General features: G+C 43.5%; 1 protein-coding gene across 5 annotated transcripts in view; it reads right to left on the reverse strand.

Annotated features, from left to right (window-relative positions):
- Positions 1 to 17,217, reverse strand: part of DOCK8 (dedicator of cytokinesis 8) — a 222,054-nt gene that overhangs the window by 11,331 nt on the left and 193,506 nt on the right. For 4 of the 5 annotated variants that reach the window (XM_028748429.2, XM_077935899.1, XM_077935900.1 and 1 more), the window contains 6 exons: positions 16,438 to 16,538; positions 15,044 to 15,236; positions 13,294 to 13,437; positions 12,150 to 12,281; positions 9,861 to 9,995; positions 7,779 to 7,868 (listed from right to left, as the gene is read on the reverse strand). In XM_028748429.2, the coding sequence (XP_028604262.2) occupies positions 7,779 to 7,868; positions 9,861 to 9,995; positions 12,150 to 12,281; positions 13,294 to 13,437; positions 15,044 to 15,236; positions 16,438 to 16,538 (795 nt within the window). The remainder of the gene's footprint in view (positions 1 to 7,778; positions 7,869 to 9,860; positions 9,996 to 12,149; positions 12,282 to 13,293; positions 13,438 to 15,043; positions 15,237 to 16,437; positions 16,539 to 17,217) is intronic. The other variant, XM_077935898.1, reaches the window with a different exon arrangement.

Genomic DNA, 17,217 nt, shown 5'->3' on the forward strand with positions numbered 1-17,217 from the left:
CGGTGGTGCCGAAATACTCCCTCCTAAACCTTGCTACCGGCTGAGGTTTCCTCGGGAATCTTTGGTGGAACGTTTCTATTAAAACCTCGTCATTGACCTCCCCTGCAGTCACCCAGGTGTTTTCTGACTCCGGTTCCCCTTCCCACGCCACCAAATACTCCACCTGATTTCCCTTCCACCTGGAATCGAGGATTTCCGCTACATGGTTGCTGCGTTCCCTTTCTTCCAAGGCTGGTCCCCTGGCGTGCTCCCCTTCACGTCCCCCCCGTATGGTGACAGTAACGACCTGTGGAACACTGGGTGCAATTTCATGTGGTTGGGCAACCGGTGTTTGAAAGCCACTGGGTTGACCTGCTGAATGACCTCAAAGGGTCCCAATCTTTTGGGTCTCAATTTCTTACAACCCCCTTTGGAAGGCAACCCTTGGGTTGACAGCCACACCTGATCCCCCACCCTTATGGTTTCACCTTCCCTTCTGTTCTTGTCTGCCTGCTTCTTATATTGTGCCTTGGCCCTTTCTAAGTTGAGCTGGAGCTGATGATGGATCGCTTCCATCTCTTCTACAAAATGTTCGGCCGCTGGGACGCTCCATCTCTCCCCTCCATCTCCTGGAAATGCCCTGGGATGACACCCGTAATTAGCCAAAAAGGGGCTCATCCCTGTGGACACATTCTCCGCATTATTGTAGGCAAATTCTGCCAGCGCCAACTTTTCGACCCAATCGTTCTCTCTGTCATTGACATAACACCTCAGGTATTGTTGGAGGATACCATTTGCTCTTTCCGCCTGCCCGTTGGTTTCAGGGTGCCGGGCAGTCGAAAAATTGACCTCCACGTGCAGCAAGCTCATGAGCTTCCTCCAGAACCTGGACGTAAATTGTTTGCCCCTGTCTGAGATCACCCTCAAGGGGGCGCCGTGCAACCTAAAGATGTGTTCTACAAACAACTTCGCGGTTTCTTCCGCTGTGACTGCATGTGAACATGCTACAAAGTGGCACATCTTAGTTAACAGGTCTACTACTACCATGATGGCTGTTTTCCCCTTGGACTTCGGCAGATCCGTCATAAAATCTATCGATACCGCTTCCCAAGGTCGTTCTGGCGTGGGTAATGGTTCTAATAACCCTGCCGGCGCCCGTCTTTCCCCTTTGGCTCGCTGACATTGGTCACACCCTCTTACATACTCCCTTACATCTTCCCTCACCTTGGGCCACCAAAATTCCCTGGTAACCAACCACATGGTCTTGTGTTGCCCAAAATGTCCCGCCGTGGGGCTATCGTGCAACTGCTTGAGTACTCTCCCCCTCAATTCACCTTCAGGTATATACAGTGCCCCTTTGTAATACAATGCCCCATTTCTTTCCTCAAAACCCCCGGGGCTCTCGCCCTCCCCCCTGAGACCTCTGAGCTTATCCTGGGCATATTCATCATTTTCCGTTTCCTCTACCAGTTCTCGTTGCCCCACCAGCGCCGCCCCACACACCCAGCGGTCCTCAGGGATGACATGTCTCTCTTCGATTGCCCCCTCCCCCTCCAAATACTCTGGTTTGCGTGAGAGAGCGTCCGCCCTGACGTTTTCTGGGCCTGGCACATAACGAATTTCAAAGTGGAATTTGGAGAACTCCTGTGCCCATCTCACTTGTCGTTGGTTGAGCACTCGAGCCGTTCTCCAATACTCTAAATTCTTGTGGTCGGTGCACACTTGCACCTTGTGTTGTGCCCCAATTAATAAATGTCTCCACCTCCGGAACGCTTCGTGAATGGCGAGTAGTTCCCTGTCATACACCGTGTAGTTCCTCTCAGATTTATTCAGCTTCCGCGAGAAGAAGGCACATGGTCTCCACTCCGACGTACTCCTCCCCGGTTGAAGAAGCACCGCCCCTACCGCCCGGTCGGACGCATCAGTTTCCACTCTCATGGGTTTTTGTAAATCCACATGCAGAAGTTGTTCTTCTGAGGCGAAAGCCCTTTTCAGTTCTTCAAAAGCTCGCTCCGCCTCCGCCGTCCAAACAAATTTCTTCTTGCTGCTGAGGCAGTCGGTGATGGGAGCCGTCAAGTGGGCAAAGTTCTTGATAAACTTCCGATAAAAGTTCCCAAACCCCAGGAATCTTTGCACATCCTTCTTGGTCTTCGGTGTTTTCCATTCCAGTACCGCTTAGACCTTGCCTGGATCCATGGCCAATCCCTTGTCCGACAAGCGGTACCCCAGGAATTCCACCTCCTTGGTATGAAACTGACACTTCTCCAGTTTCACCCACAGCTGGTTGGCTTGCAGCCTGCCCAACACTTCTCGAACGTCCCTCACATGCTGCTCCTCATTCTCCGAATACACCAACACGTCGTCTAAAAAGGCCACACAATTCTTGTAGAGCAAAGGTCCCAGGACGTGGTTCATAAAGGCTTGAAAACACGCCGAGCCGGCTTGTAGACCGAAGGGCATAACGAGATATTCAAAGGCTCCCAAAGGGGTGAACATGGTGGTTTTCCATTCATCCCCCTTCCTTATTCGTATCAGGTTGTACGCCCCCCGCAGGTCCAGTTTTGTAAAAATCTTTCCGTTCCTCACCCTAGTCAAAATGTCATCAATTCGGGGCATAGGGAAAGCCAGGGGTTCCGACACTGCATTCAGGGCCCTAAAGTCCACTACAAGCCTCGGCTTATCTGTGTTTTTTTTGTCCACAAAAAACACTGGGCTGCCCCCCACCGCTCGGGACTCTCTGATGAAACCTCTTTTCAGGTTTTTGTCAATGAACTCCCTCAACTCCTGCATCTCCCTGTCTGACATGGCGTACAGCTTGCCCACTGGGAGTTGGGCTCCAGGGAGTAGATTGATTTGACAGTCAAAGGGTCTATGCGGCGGCAGTTTGTCTGCTTCCCTTTCGCTGAATACATTGCTCAGATCTGCGTATTGCGGGGGCACCTTCCCTTTATCCGTTACTTCCATCCCGGCTAGGGTGACTCTGGCTCCTCCCGGAACCATTCCCTCTTTGCAGTGTTCTAGACAATGCGCTGACCCAAAGGAGACCACCCTCTGATGCCAGCCCACTAGCGGATCGTGTAGCGCCAGCCAGCTCATCCCCAAAATAATGGGAGCTCCTCCCAAGGTGGCCACATTAAACGCTATCCGTTCGGTGTGCCTTGCCACCCTCATTATCATCGGGACAGTCTGTTGGCTAACTTCTCCTCCCAACAGCTCTCTGCCGTCAATCGTGGTCACCTGCAAGGGGTTACTTAAAGGGATAGTCTGTATCTGGTGCTCAGCTGCAAACTCCTTACTCATGAAATTACAGGAGCTGCCTGAATCCAAAAGCGCCTTGATCTTTAGTGGGTGTCCGTTTGGCAGCTCTAGTAACACCTCTATCACTAAAGCAGGTCTTGGAGGTTCCGGCGTGGGCACTTTCACTGCTCTTTGGCCTGGCTGCTGTGCCCCGACGGTGGCAGCCAGGCGTTGGCTTTTACTTGCTCCTTGCCGTCCTCCTCTTTTTCCCCAACAGCTCCTGCCATCCCTTGCCATTCCTTTCTTTGTGGGCAGACTCTGGCAAAGTGACCTGGCTGTTGGCAGAGATAACATTTCTTGGCGCTCTTCCCCTCCTTCTTCCGCCCTTCACTGGGATTTGAAACTGCGCGCGCCCGCGCTGTTCCAATTTCCATCGGCTCTGCCGGCGGGAAAGGTGGCTCTGGAATGTCTGGAATGCGGAAATCCCTCCAACGTTCCCCTTTCCCTTCCCGCTTTTCCAAAGCCCTCGCCTCCTGGCGTGCTCCTATGGTCAGCGCGGATTTGGTCAGCTGGTCCATAGACTCCGCCCTGGGCGCCCGGGAAAGTTCATCTTTCACCGCCGAAGAAAGTCCTTCTTCGAAAAGCATCTGGATGGGTTCCGCCGATAGATCCCACCCCAACTTATGGATCAGCATGGTAAACTCAGTCCAGTACTCACGGACAGATCGGCTCCCCTGTTTGCAAGCCATTAACTGCCTTCGCACCACTCCCTGCTCAATGTCGCTGGAAAACATCAGGTCCATGGCGCGAAAAAACTTCCGCGTATCCTTTAGAATCTCATTATTCACTGCCATCAGGGGCCTGACCCAGTCTTTCGCCCCCGCTTCGAGATGGCCAATCACAAAAGCCACTCGCGACTCCTCGTCGGGGAAGTCATCAAACTGCAGATTGAGAGCATATTGCATCTCTGTTCTAAAGGCATGATAGTTCCTGGGATCCCCCCCAAACTTCTGCACCAATCCTGGCACCTTTCTGGCGAGCGGGGTGGTCTTTCCCTTTTCTGCATCCTGAGCCCTCCTCTCTTCAAGCCGTGCCGTTTGCAGCACCAGCTGGACCTCCAACACCCTGTACCTTTCTTCCAGGTTTGGACCGGCTCCAGCTCCTCCTGGACCTCCAGTTTCGGCTGGGTTGCTCATGATGCCTTTCTCTGCACAAGCTGCTTACAGAGACTTTCGGACTGCTGTGATGGGATAATGAGCTGCTTGTGCGTAAAAAGCAAGTCCCTCAGAGTTTGATCAGGTTCTCAAACCTCTGCCTGTGACGGAGCCCCTCCGGCATGGCTGCGTCAGTCGCTAGCAGAGTCCGAAAGTGGTTGCTTTCGGAATCTCTTCCAACATAAAAGCTCCTTAACGGAAACACGTCTTCTGGACTCTCTGCGTGACAGTTTCCGGCGAGGAGTGGGTGTCCCTATAGGAGGTCCTGAGACCTCCCCACTGTTTTCGCTGGAAGCGTCTCTGAGCCATCCCTCCGACTCACTTTCCCTTGGAGTTCCTTCTCTCCCCCTACTGGTTCCCTCTTCAGCTGCTGCGTCTCTCTCAACCTCAGTGAGCCTTTCCACCTCCTGTCCTTCCGATGGCAGTTCCCTGACACCCACAGACAATAACTGGTGTTGTACAAAATTGATTACATTCTTTTAATCTTTTTCTTGCTACATCTTATTTCTTGCTACGTCTTATTTCCTTACATGTCAACATTTAAAGTTTCTGACCGATTTTTTAAAATTAATTTCATGATATAGCCAATTATCATAGTTTTAAAAACAAGTCTGCACTTTTGAAAAAAACCCTGTACAGTGGTACCTCGGGTTACATACGCTTCAGGTTACATACACTTCAGGTTACAGACTCTGTTAACCCAGAAATAGTACCTTGGGTTAAGAATTTTGCTTCAGGATGAGAACAGAAATCATGCTCCGGCGGTGCGGCGGCAACGGGAGGCCCCATTAGCTAAAGTGGTGCTTCAAGTTAAGAACAGTTTCAGGTTAAGAACGGACCTCTGGAACGAATTAAGTACTTAACCCAAGGTATCACTGTAATAACTAATATTATTTTAAATTTTAAGGTGAACAACTTTGTTTCATTAATTTTTCTATTATAGCTATGGATTGTAGGAAAGTTGTACCCAGTAGCCATCCCCCCCCCCACGATGTCCAAAAAATGTAAAATTTTGTTAGAAGGCATAAGAGGCCCATAAATTCATGGGTCTCTTTGTGGAGAAAGAGCATCTCTTTGCAATAATTTTCACCGTCAAAAACTTTTAATTACATCATGCACTAACGCTGAAAATTTATGTTTTCTAAACCTAGGTTTTATAAAACCTTTTGAGTGCTGGTGTATTTTTTCCTGAAATCCTCATCATGTTATTGAGCTCTGTGTAAAATTTCAAAGAGATCTGATCATTGGTTATGGAGAAAAAGAAAAAGAAAATGCACACAAGGCTGAGGATCTCAAGAGGGACAGAAACACAGATTTCATGAAATTTTGAAGTGCTATAAAATTAAAACCGTTTGAGATAGAGGTAAAAAAAATATTAAGGGGCTTTCTTTCAACCATAAGGGAAGGGTGTACACCAAGTTTCATCAAAATCCGAGATGGTGGGTGGCATTGAACTGATGTAGAATGACCCCATGATCAACCCAGAAACCAATGTCCCCACGTATGGATCCAGAATTGGCCTCCACAGTCATGTATAGAAGGAGGAGGAGGAGGAGGCTAAGGTAAGAGGCATACCTGATACAACCAAATCCAATCAGGGCTCTCCCTTTTGAGAAGGTATTTCTATAATATGTTCATGGGCATAGCCAGGATTTTCTTCTTCGGAGATCGCCCAAGCTTTTGGGGGGAGATTATGGGTAAAAATTCCCCCCAAAAGTGTCACAGTCCAGGTCGTAGGCGGCGGCATTCCAGATCTGACACACCGGGACCAGGATAATAATGGTAGCAGTTCAATGGAGGACGAAAACCCAATGAGGCTTGAACACAGGAACAGAAACTGGAACAGGAGAAGGCACTGGAGCAAGGCCAGGAGCGCTGAAGCATGAACAGGAACTGGCAACAGCTGGGTATAAACCCCATTGCTGTGGCAAAGAACCAGGGCAAAATGCTGGCCTTACATCTCTTGATCTGGCCACACCTGCCAGGCCGCACTGACTCCCCCAAGCCAAACACAGCAACTCCTCACCGTGCTCAGGGCCTGGCCCCTGCAAATACTCATGGTACTCCATATGAAAGGAATACATTATGGGGGCAGGCTTTTGTTAGGAGGGACAACTTAATTAAATATTTTTAATGCTTTTCAATACTTTTTGAGGATGGGGGGGGTACTACACCCATGAATATGTTTCACCATTTTTATCTCTACTGTACGTATTTAGCCAAGTCTTATGTTCTTACTCCCTCTGGTTAAATAAAGACAAGCACAGGCCCCTGCATGATTTTATGAATAATAATAATATTTTATTTATTTTATTTTATTTATTTATTTATATCCTGTCCTCCCCGGCTGAAGTGCAGAGGCTTTATACTGCAAATGGGTTGTTCAGATACAATGTTTGTTTTTGTGCATTTGGCATATGAGCTTCCACACGTTCCTGTTTGTTCAGTTGTGGATATTCCCCCACTTGGCATCAGACAGTGGAATTTGACAATGTTCCAGGAGGTGTTTTTTCCTTTTTCTTTTTTAGCTCTCTTCCACAGTTGTTCTTCCTCTGTGCATGTACACCTTTGAATTCCCACCTCCTCAGGAAGTGTGCAAGACTGCCAATGTTACCAGCCTTATTTATCACAATGGGCTAAAGGGAGGCTTGTTTTGGAGTGGGGCCATTCATTTCTATTTGGTTTTTAGTTTAATACAGAGATTAATACATTAATTAATAGTTTAATACAGAGATAAATTTATTTATCTCTTTATAAAAAGCCCAATGTACTGTGTACAGTAATCCCCCAGATGTCCTCTGTGGAAAACTCAGGAGAACATTTCTCCTAACCGGGTTGTTGAAACTCAAGCATGTCTTCAGCATGCCACAAATGGCAAAAACAGGAATGCTTGTACTGCTGGAAACAAAATGGCTAGGTTGTGCTCAAGTGATGATCAAAAGGAAGCAGGGGTGTGGCACCAGAGGCTATCCACTGAAGCCTCACCACATGGGACTGAGTTTTTATGAATCATAGAATTTAGAGTTGGAAGGGACCATGAGAGTCATCAAGACAGTGTCATATGGACACTGCAAAAACCTATATAGCACTAATTGGACTTACCCAGTGAGAGCAAAGTTGTGGAATTGTCTACTGAATTCAATCATGGTGAAAGTATGAGAGAAGGGATGTACCTGTTTAACTCTTCCTTTAAACCTAGCCAAAGCAAATCTATATATGGCTATGATTACATAGTTTTGTCAAATGTGTATAATCAATTCCAGGTTTAGACTTCAGTTTTATGGTTGTAAAATGTAAGAATGCTCAATACAGAATTCCAAGCTCAATGGTAGTAAATGCCTTCCATACCTTACTGGGATCTAGCTTGCTCTTGTCTACTGGAGTAGAATCTTTAATCACTACAATGCGATCCTCCCCAAAACACTGACCATAAAAGCCCTGAAAAGGAAAACAAGATTATGGCTGAGGGGCTTTTTTGTTTACAATCCTTTTTAATGTACTTAGTTGGGTCTACAAGTTGTTAAAAAGATGAGATTATTAACTGAAGATAGCTTTACAACTAAACACTAGTTTTCACAAAGAAAAAGGTCACATAGAAATGTTGCAGGTTTCAGTCCTGTCATGTGGAAAAGAGTGAAATCTGAAAGTGAAACCAACTGTGTTCCTACAACACACTAAGACAAATATTGGCTTAGTGAGACAGCGAATGTGAGAAGAGCCCGTTGCCTCTTTTCTCTTGCTCAATCCTTTTAGCTGCTGTGCAACCACTTGTTACAGCTAGTGGTTAGTGAGGAGAAAGCATAGCTGCAACTCCTGGTTCTCATGACACGCTAAGCCAAACTCTGGCTTTGCTTAGCATGGTGCAGAAGCAAAATAAATAAATAACAAAGAGGAGTAAAGCAGCTGTATGGGGGGGGGGCGCATGTTTGTGAAATCCTGCTACGTGAAGGTTTGGCTTCATGTGCCATGTGAACTAGGCCATAATCTTGCTACAGACATTCTTCAAAACACATATCAGTGTATGGTCAGAACACTGCAGGCTGCCCTTAACAATTTGGTTTATATTTGAAGCCTCCCCTGATGGCTGGAACACATAGAATTCCCCAAGCACTCTAGCCCCATAGAGGGGATTTTAATTCTAATCACAGTAGGAATAGATAAACCTCCCCACCCCCATAAGCTCTTTCTCCCTCCGCAACTGTAATGAATAAAGACAGCTACTTGCCATGCTGTCTTTGAAGTATGACCCTGAGTCCTTCATCAGTAAATTAGAAATGGCAACGCCACCTGGTTGGGTTGTACAAATTACTGTGATTGTGTATATGAACTACTTTGAATGTTCAAAAAGTGGAATAGAAATGCTAAATATTATCATTATCCAAGCTAAAAATACCAGAGTTGCCACACTGGCTGTACTACTTGGCCATTTAGATTAAATCTACTCCAAAGGTACCAAGCTCAACACCATAGGCAAAAGATTAAGCAATTTCAACAATGGATTTGCTCTAAAGAGTTCACAGTGGCAAGCTCCCTTTGTGCACTGACAACCTAATCTAGGTTTATGGGGAAGAAAAGTATGTCAGCACGTTGCTTAAACATGTTGAGGAAAGTTGAAGATGGAGCCAGAGTTCCTCAGAAGATCAGGGCATGGAAGAGGAAAGGGCAGTTGCACCTCCAATTGATTGGGACAAAGATTCAAAGGTGAATTTGCAAAAGCCCTGCCAGTTAGAGCAAGTAGGAGCAGTTAACTGCACTCTAGGAACTGCAATAGAGGCTATTTACCCCCACAAGAGAACAATCATTATCACATACTCTGCATGAACATAGAAGGCACAACACAAAGTTGTGGCTGAATTTATGAATTCCACCCCCATGATCCAAATCCTGAAACTCCCAACAGACTCTGAAAGGGTTTTATGTTTCCATGGGGATTTTTTTTGAAATAATCTGTTCCTCTACATCCATCCATGAGGCACAGAAGTAAGGCCTCATGGGAGGATGAATATGTGATGAAAACATGTGCTTTTCCCTTTCAGCCTCACTCATTTGGGGAATAATGGATGCAGAAGTGCCTTCCTGTCAAAAGCTTCCCACTCCTCTCCACCATCAACACATCTTATTCACCTCATCCTGACCACTGCTGTCCATAAGTGCAGGATATTGTAGAGGTATATTTGTCACACTGCTGTGACACCAGATAGCACTGGAAATTATAGTGCTGGATTACTTCCCATTTGGAAAGGCTTTTTTTTTTTTTTTTTTTTTTTGCAAACTGCCAGGCTCTGAAGGTTAACTAGAGAAGTGAATTGTGGAATGTTTATCTGCATTATCTCTTTCATTCCCTGTCATTTTAGGTATACATGTTATTCCTCTTTGAATGCTATCCTTTTGCCATGATGTCCTAACGTTTACAGAAGTATAACCACTTACCTCCAGTCTATGAGAAATCTCAGGAAGTTTGGTAATGGCAGGCTCTTTGTAAACAAATTCCTGTTCATCTAAATCTCCAAATATGGCTCCATAGAAGCCAACACGGAAGTAAGTGCCAAACATTCTCTTCTGACCCTGTTTGAGGAATATGAAGTCACTAAATTTCAATTTCTTTTCATAGCTTTCTATTTTTGTGCAGTGATGAAATTAATTTTTATGGTAATTTATACATTTGTGTTTGTTATTCTACAAAGCAGCCGTATCTTAGTAGAACTAAGCATAATTAAAATAAACCAAGAGAAAGAGATATGGTCTGTAAATTAAAGATTTAAGCAAACTTGAAAAAGCTTTTCTACATCTCAAGAGCAACAAACACTATTTGTCTAAGCAGACAAATAGAAGAAGAGAAGATGAAGGAAGACATCAGCAGAACAAATAAAACTTGGGCAGAACCCACTGGCTTGCCCTCCTATACTAGCCCCATAGCACTCCTCCTGTTTGATTTAAATTGAGCTTGCAGGTAAGAACCTCCCAGTGTGCTTTGCCCATTCTCCTAAAATAAAAACATTGTCAGACATAATAAGGCAATTGTCAGGCAATAAGGGTTGACCTGTTTCTCTTCTTAACTATTAATGTCCATTTGCACTCAGATACTGCCTATAATTTAAAATCTTGCATCAGTATAGTATTGAATTGCTAGCTATCTTTGAAGGAGCTCCACAAGCACAGAAGACACTTTGTTGCTGTCAAAAAGGCTTATTTGCACACATGGACTGATTTAGTGAAGCTATGTGCACTCCCATTCTCTTTTGCATTCTCTGATGCATGTGCAAAGCCACTTCCTTTCTGGAAGATCCTGATCTTGTGCAATTTAGGATTGTGCCAGTTGACTATATATAGGTGAAACAGATTACCACTTACTACATGAGTGTCATGAAGCATGTCCTGCTTCATAGCTTCAATCATGGGGAGAGCTGGTTATTTGTTCACAGTAGCCTTACAGTTGAGTTTAAGTCACCATATCTCTACACAGGGGCTGAGAAATAGGCATCATAACAAAAGGTGGTTTGAAGAGTCATAAAAGCACTAGGCTATGATTATGTCTCAAATTTTGTGGGAAGGACTGCAGCTTTGTGGTAGAGTGCACACTTTATTTGCAAATGGTGCAGGTTCAATCCTTGGGGTTTCTATATAGGGTAAGACTCCTGCCTGAAACCTTGGAAAGCCACTATCAGTGACTGTCAATGATACTGAGCTAGATGGATCAATGGTCTGACATGAGATAAGGCAGCTTATGCTGTGTTCAATTTCATTGCACATAAATCCCATTACAACCAAGGGGACTTCAATATGCATAACTGACTGAAGAATAGGAAAGCATATATTCTAAGGGGAGTTAATGTTAAACATGACTTGCTCAGTGAAAAGGCAAAATGTTACTCATCCAATATAACATATTGCTGTTGCTAATTTAATTTCTGGCTTTGTAACACAGTTACAAGAGATTGATTCAGTTGATCAATCAATCAATCAATCAATCAATCAATGTTTATTATGGCAAACAGACAGCATATTAAACCAGAATTTCTGCATAATTCTCTACATAAGCAATAAAAACGATCAATATGGGATTTAATATCAATATACTAATTGAATGTACTTGAAATATGTGTCCAGACAAATACAACATCATAAAAGTTTAAAAGAATAAGAGATTCAACTTAGAACCATATAACAATTTATGCAGCTGTGTAATCATGTGCTTTCTGTGACTTATGACTATTGCACAAAATCTAGCTACATTTCTAGTAACATACGAATTCCAGTCAGACAAGAGGTAATTTAAATAGTATTTCTCTGACTTTCTAAATTTGGGGATGGTCAAATTTGTCAAATATTTGGTAAGTACTGGAGCCAATCTGTTTGTCCTGGGTGTGGGACAATCAGCTTGGACTAAGTGGTTTTGAAATTCAATATCCTTGGTTAGGATATTGTCGATGGAAAAACCAAAAATGAATAATTTAGTATTTAACTGGAGTAAAAACAATCGGTCCATGTGTCCTTTTAGTCAACAAGGAAGAGAGTCCTCTGTGCTTGTGGAGCTCCTTCAAAGATAGCTAGCAATTCTATACTATACTATGCTGATGCAAGACTTTAAAATATAGGCAGTATCTAAGTTACACCATGAAGTGCAAATTGACATTAATAATAGTTAAGAAGAGAAACAGGGCAGTTTTGTACTACAGATTGTCTTATATTCATGATCAACAAATGCTGCAGCTAACATACCTTATTTATGATGCTCTCAAAGGCTTTCTGAAGTTTACTGTGAGTGGAAGAAAGTTTCCTGAAATCTCGATGTGCTTCTAAGATGGGGGTGACAATCTTGTAGACCTCATTCACAGTTTCACACAGTCCTCCCTTGCGTGAAGATATAAAATTAAAACCGGTGTCAAGTCTCTGATGACATAGACAGATTTTCAACAACAAGCTGACAGGGATTGCTTAACCCTTTTCACACCTACTATTTTTCTACTGTTGTTGAACCTTTTAACCCCATGGGAGTTCCAGATTCATGTTTATCCTTGCAAACAAAGAAGCAGGCTGTCAGTTGCTGCCACACATGCACTCTGTTATAGTTTTGTCAGCCAGCTCAAACAATAAGAGGAAGGCAAGGTAAAAGTGGCTAAATAAATGAATAAAAGTCCTCTCAAATCCTGACACAAGCATGGCCCTAGAGCATAGCTTTCCAAACTTTTCATGCTGGTGACACATTTTTTAGACATGAAACATTTTGTGACAAGGTAATTCAGTTTTACTAGCAAACCAGAGGTTAAACTAATCCCTTTCCAATTTTTTCTGGGGGACACACAGATCCCTAAACATTTTATGAATCTTTGTACTTTTGTCCATTTACTGTATTTATTTTCCCCGATTTGAACTATAAAATGGTGATTTTCTTGAGTCAAAATGAGAGTACCCCTAAACATTTTTTAAGAAAAAAAAGCACTAGTGGGGAGTGTGTGAGGAGAACCAGAGCTTACAGGGTTAACAGCTCATGGAGTGACGTCCTGAGTCCTCAGGGTGCAACGGGTTTCTGCTTGTTTTACTTTCTGTTTTGCTAGGAGGGGAGAGACAGCATGTCTTCTCGCTTTCCTGGACTGCTGATTTATTATGCCGCTGCAAATAAAGCTTCTTAGATTAGAAAGAAGCTGCGTACGGAGTGTTATTCTGTATGCCTGAGATTCAGGTTACATACAGGTTACACCGCTGATTGCTATACTCTGGTAGAAGCCGGGAGAAGCACTGAGACGCAGTGGAAGCGTGCCAGATGTTCAATTTCACAGAGTTGACACACTTACACACAGCAGCCAACACACTAACATGTTCACACAGTTTGGAAAGCTCTGCCTTAGAATATAATACTACTCACAGTGTTAAAAAGCTCTGCAGCTTGTTCCAGCAGTCCCACCAAACCATTCTCTGAGAAATACCTTCCAGAGCACACTCCATCTTCATCTGGAGACAGAACATCATCAGAAACAGCAGACTCCTCAAGCACATTGGAGGAAATATTCTAAAAGACAGAACAATTGTGTGGTTCCAAGCTATTCAACCCTTTGCTTCTGCTATTGGAGCCTAGCTGAGCGGAGTGGTCAGTACAGTTTCTGGCCATGCCCTCATTTCATGGTGGTTGTTCTCTGCAGTCCCTCTGGGGGCTGTGAAGTAGTTCAGGCAGTGAGGAGGGAGAAAATGAGGCATGAACCCTCCTGAAACTTTCTGGAGGTGCTAAGGCACCCACTGAGTTGTGTAATCCCATGTCTCCTACTTCAGGAGGCAGAATGGGAGTGACCTGGGAGCGAGCCTCTGCCAAGGAACGAGCCTCCTTCATTTGACTAAGGTTCCTTCGTAATTTGACTAATTGGTTAACTCATGAGGCGCTTTTGATGCAAGATATGCAAGCAGTCTATGCTGAAAGAATCAGGACTTTTGAAGGTCTTTGAATGGTATTTGAGAGCTTTGAAAATCCCTGCAACAGCCAAGACCAGAGAAAGAAGAGGGAAGGATGCTTTATGTTTTCTTATGATTATTGGATGCAGTTTTCTTTCCCTCTGCCCTCCACTGCACAATGGAATGAGACATGTGTAGTCATTTGTTTCTTGGAAGAAGAAGAAGGGGAGGTAGACCTTTGATTTATGTCTTACAAGGAATTTAATATGGTTTTACTACGTTTATCCCCCCCACCTCAACTCAGGAGTGAATGGATGAAATTTATGACTACTTTCCGATGGGGCGGACTGCTGAGGAGAGGCTGAATTTGAGAGAGAATTGATGCGTTTTGTACTGGAGGAGAAGGCATAGTAGTGTGGGATCCAATGGCTGAAAGAAAAGTTCTGGAAGATTCGCCCTCCAAAATGTTTGACTGTGGTCTGATCACTGATCACTCCTTCAGGGTCAAATTCCACCTTGATGATAATCATTGAGATGGAATTTGACCTTGAAGGAGCACACAGATAAAACAGACACTGCAATATAACACTCAACTAGGTAAAGATTTATGAATAGAACAAAGAGCGAGAGGACTTAAGTTGGAATAAGACACAAAAGTCTAGAAACAAAGATTAATGGAAACACATATGTTGTATGGATTATATATACTTAGGTTTAATTGAGCTATTTGTTGTTTGCAGGGCTGTAAAGGGGCAGATCATAGAATCATAGAGTTGGAATAGACCACAAGGGCCATCGAGTCCAACCCCCTGCCAAGCAGGAAAATGAATGAATTAATAATATTGCCAAGTGTGAAGTAATGTCAACTAGAGACTAAGTGAGAACTGATGGAGCAGTGGGGGTACATCTTGGACATATCCTGTATTGAGAGCAGGAAACCATTTTTCAAGAAACTGTATTAAATTGAATTAATTTGGTCTGATTTGTAATTCGGAAAATAAATAAAAATAATTGGCAAAAAAGAGTGGTCAGTACCTGTGTGGCCCATCCACCACAATCAGGACATTACATTTATCAACCTGGTACCTTATAGATATTTTGGACTGCAATTCCCACCATCCACAGCTAACAAGGGCAATGGTCAGGGATGATGGGAGTTGTCATTCAACAAAAACAAGTGGAGGGCACCAGGGGAATGCTCACTTACACAAATAACAATTGTCTGTTTTTACCTGAAAGCTGACACTGCCAACTGGCAGGTAACTGTGATCTTCCAGCATGCTCAGGTATTCAGCAACAAGAGCAGCAGCATGAACTAGACACATGGCAGCCTCTGTGTAACATTTTTTCTTAGCATGCTTCTCTGCCATGTTTTGGAGCCAGGTCAACCTTAAGTCAGGTGATGTCTGATATCCTTTGGCAATTCTAATAACAGAGCATAAAAGATGTATCTTTCATTAGTCTTGGGGTTAAATTAAAAGCACTTCCTTTTCTTTTGTGGAGATGCCACATCATTTGCTAGGTTTTAATTCTTACAGAGAAGTGTGGATTTGAAGATAGCAGAAGCCTAACTAAATATTCTCTACAGCAAGATTTACCAAACTTGGTTCTCCAGCTGTTTTTGGTCCACAACTCCCTCCATCCCTAGCTAGCAGGACCAGTGGTCAGGGATGATGGCAATTGTAGTCTAAAAACAGCTGGAGACCCAAGTTTGGGATGTTGTTGTTGTTTAGTCGTTTAGTCGTGTCCAACTCTTCGTGACCCCATGGACCAAAGGACACCAGGCACTCCTGTCTTCAAGTTTGGGATACTCTGCTCTATAGCATTGTAAATACTTCATTTGTTCCACCAAACCTGGCATTACTTTTACTAATAAATGACTCTGACACTACAGAATTCCTTTCCAAGCACCTGCTTTCTAATACTTTCCATAACATTCTCTCTTTGTTCTCTTTAGATAGATTAGGAAAGAAAAATTATAAAAAATATTTTCAGACCTGCTAATATTGAGTTATTGTCAATGTGTAACATCCCAGGCAAAAACTGACTGAGTAGAAACGCTGCTAGAGAACCTATGCGGTGGATACAGAATGATCCAAGCTACACTGTGTATGCACATGCACATCTCTCTGGTCCTACCATCCCATTTTCAGAACGAGAGGGGAACAAGTGTAACTGTACGGTTGCCGTTCACAGAAAAGTGGTCCCACATCTGTAGGGTAACATTTAAAGGAATCTTGATATTATTCACAGTATTCACAGTAAAGGGACTACGAGAAGGCACACACCAACACAAAGCTTGGCCCCATCATGTTGACTTTCTCACTAACAAAATATCTGGGTCAAAATGTTTATCTACACTAAACCTGGTTAAATAGGCATTAACCCAGGATTTCATTCCCCATGGAATCTGATAACCACCATTTTCTAAATGGGCATAGAGATATTGTATAGAGAATTCCCAGGACTGTTTGTCAGAAGCCAAGGTACTGATAACTGATATAAATCTGTCATTGATGTATGCCCTTAATTGTACAGCAGATATTTTGGTTTTGACAAATTTAAATCTGAAAGGTTCTGCATCATTCATCGGAAATTGCTCAAGAGAAATATTAGTAAGCTCAACCTGTACATAAGATCCATGAGCATCTCTGGATCTTCCTGAAACTCTCGCATTTTCACTGTGTCTGACAATATGCTGTTCAGATTATACAACAGCTCTTCCACCTAAGCAAACAAACAAGTCCAACATTAAAATGAACAAATTACTGATGTGCAAAGAAATATAATATTTTTTTCATAATGAATATTTGAAAAGTCATATTTATGATGGAATTTTATTTTGAATATTTGTTTATTGCAGGGGTAGCCAACCTTTTATACCTACCGCCCACTTCATGCATCTTTCTTGATGGTAAAATTTCCTTACCGCCCACCAGTGCTCTGTGGAAGGAAGATTCAGCTTGTGCCATAGAACCCCCTACTGCCCACCTAGAATCCTGAAATGCCCACTTTTGGGTGGTAGGGACCAGGTTGACAACCCCTAGTTTATTGCATTATCATACCTTTCCCCCAATTTTATCCTCACAACAACACTATGAGGCAGTCAAAACAAAATAAAATAAATAAAATAAAAAAAATAAAAAAATCCTTCCAGTAGCACTTTAGAGCCCAACTAAGTTAGTTATTGGTATGAGCTTTCGTGTGCATGCACACTTCTTCAGATACCTATGAGGCAGGTTAGGCTGAGAGATTGTGGCTCAAGGCTCAAGGTCACCCAATGACTTTCATAGCTGAGCAGGGATTTTAACCCTGTTCTTCCAGGTCTTTGTCCAACACTCTAACCATGGCAGTACATTACACTACACTGGCTCTCTTTGTTGGATTAATCTACAAAAATGGCATA

Source organism: Podarcis muralis, chromosome 11 (genome assembly GCF_964188315.1).
Source record: "Podarcis muralis chromosome 11, rPodMur119.hap1.1, whole genome shotgun sequence".
In the NCBI taxonomy this organism is placed as follows: domain Eukaryota; kingdom Metazoa; phylum Chordata; class Lepidosauria; order Squamata; family Lacertidae; genus Podarcis; species Podarcis muralis.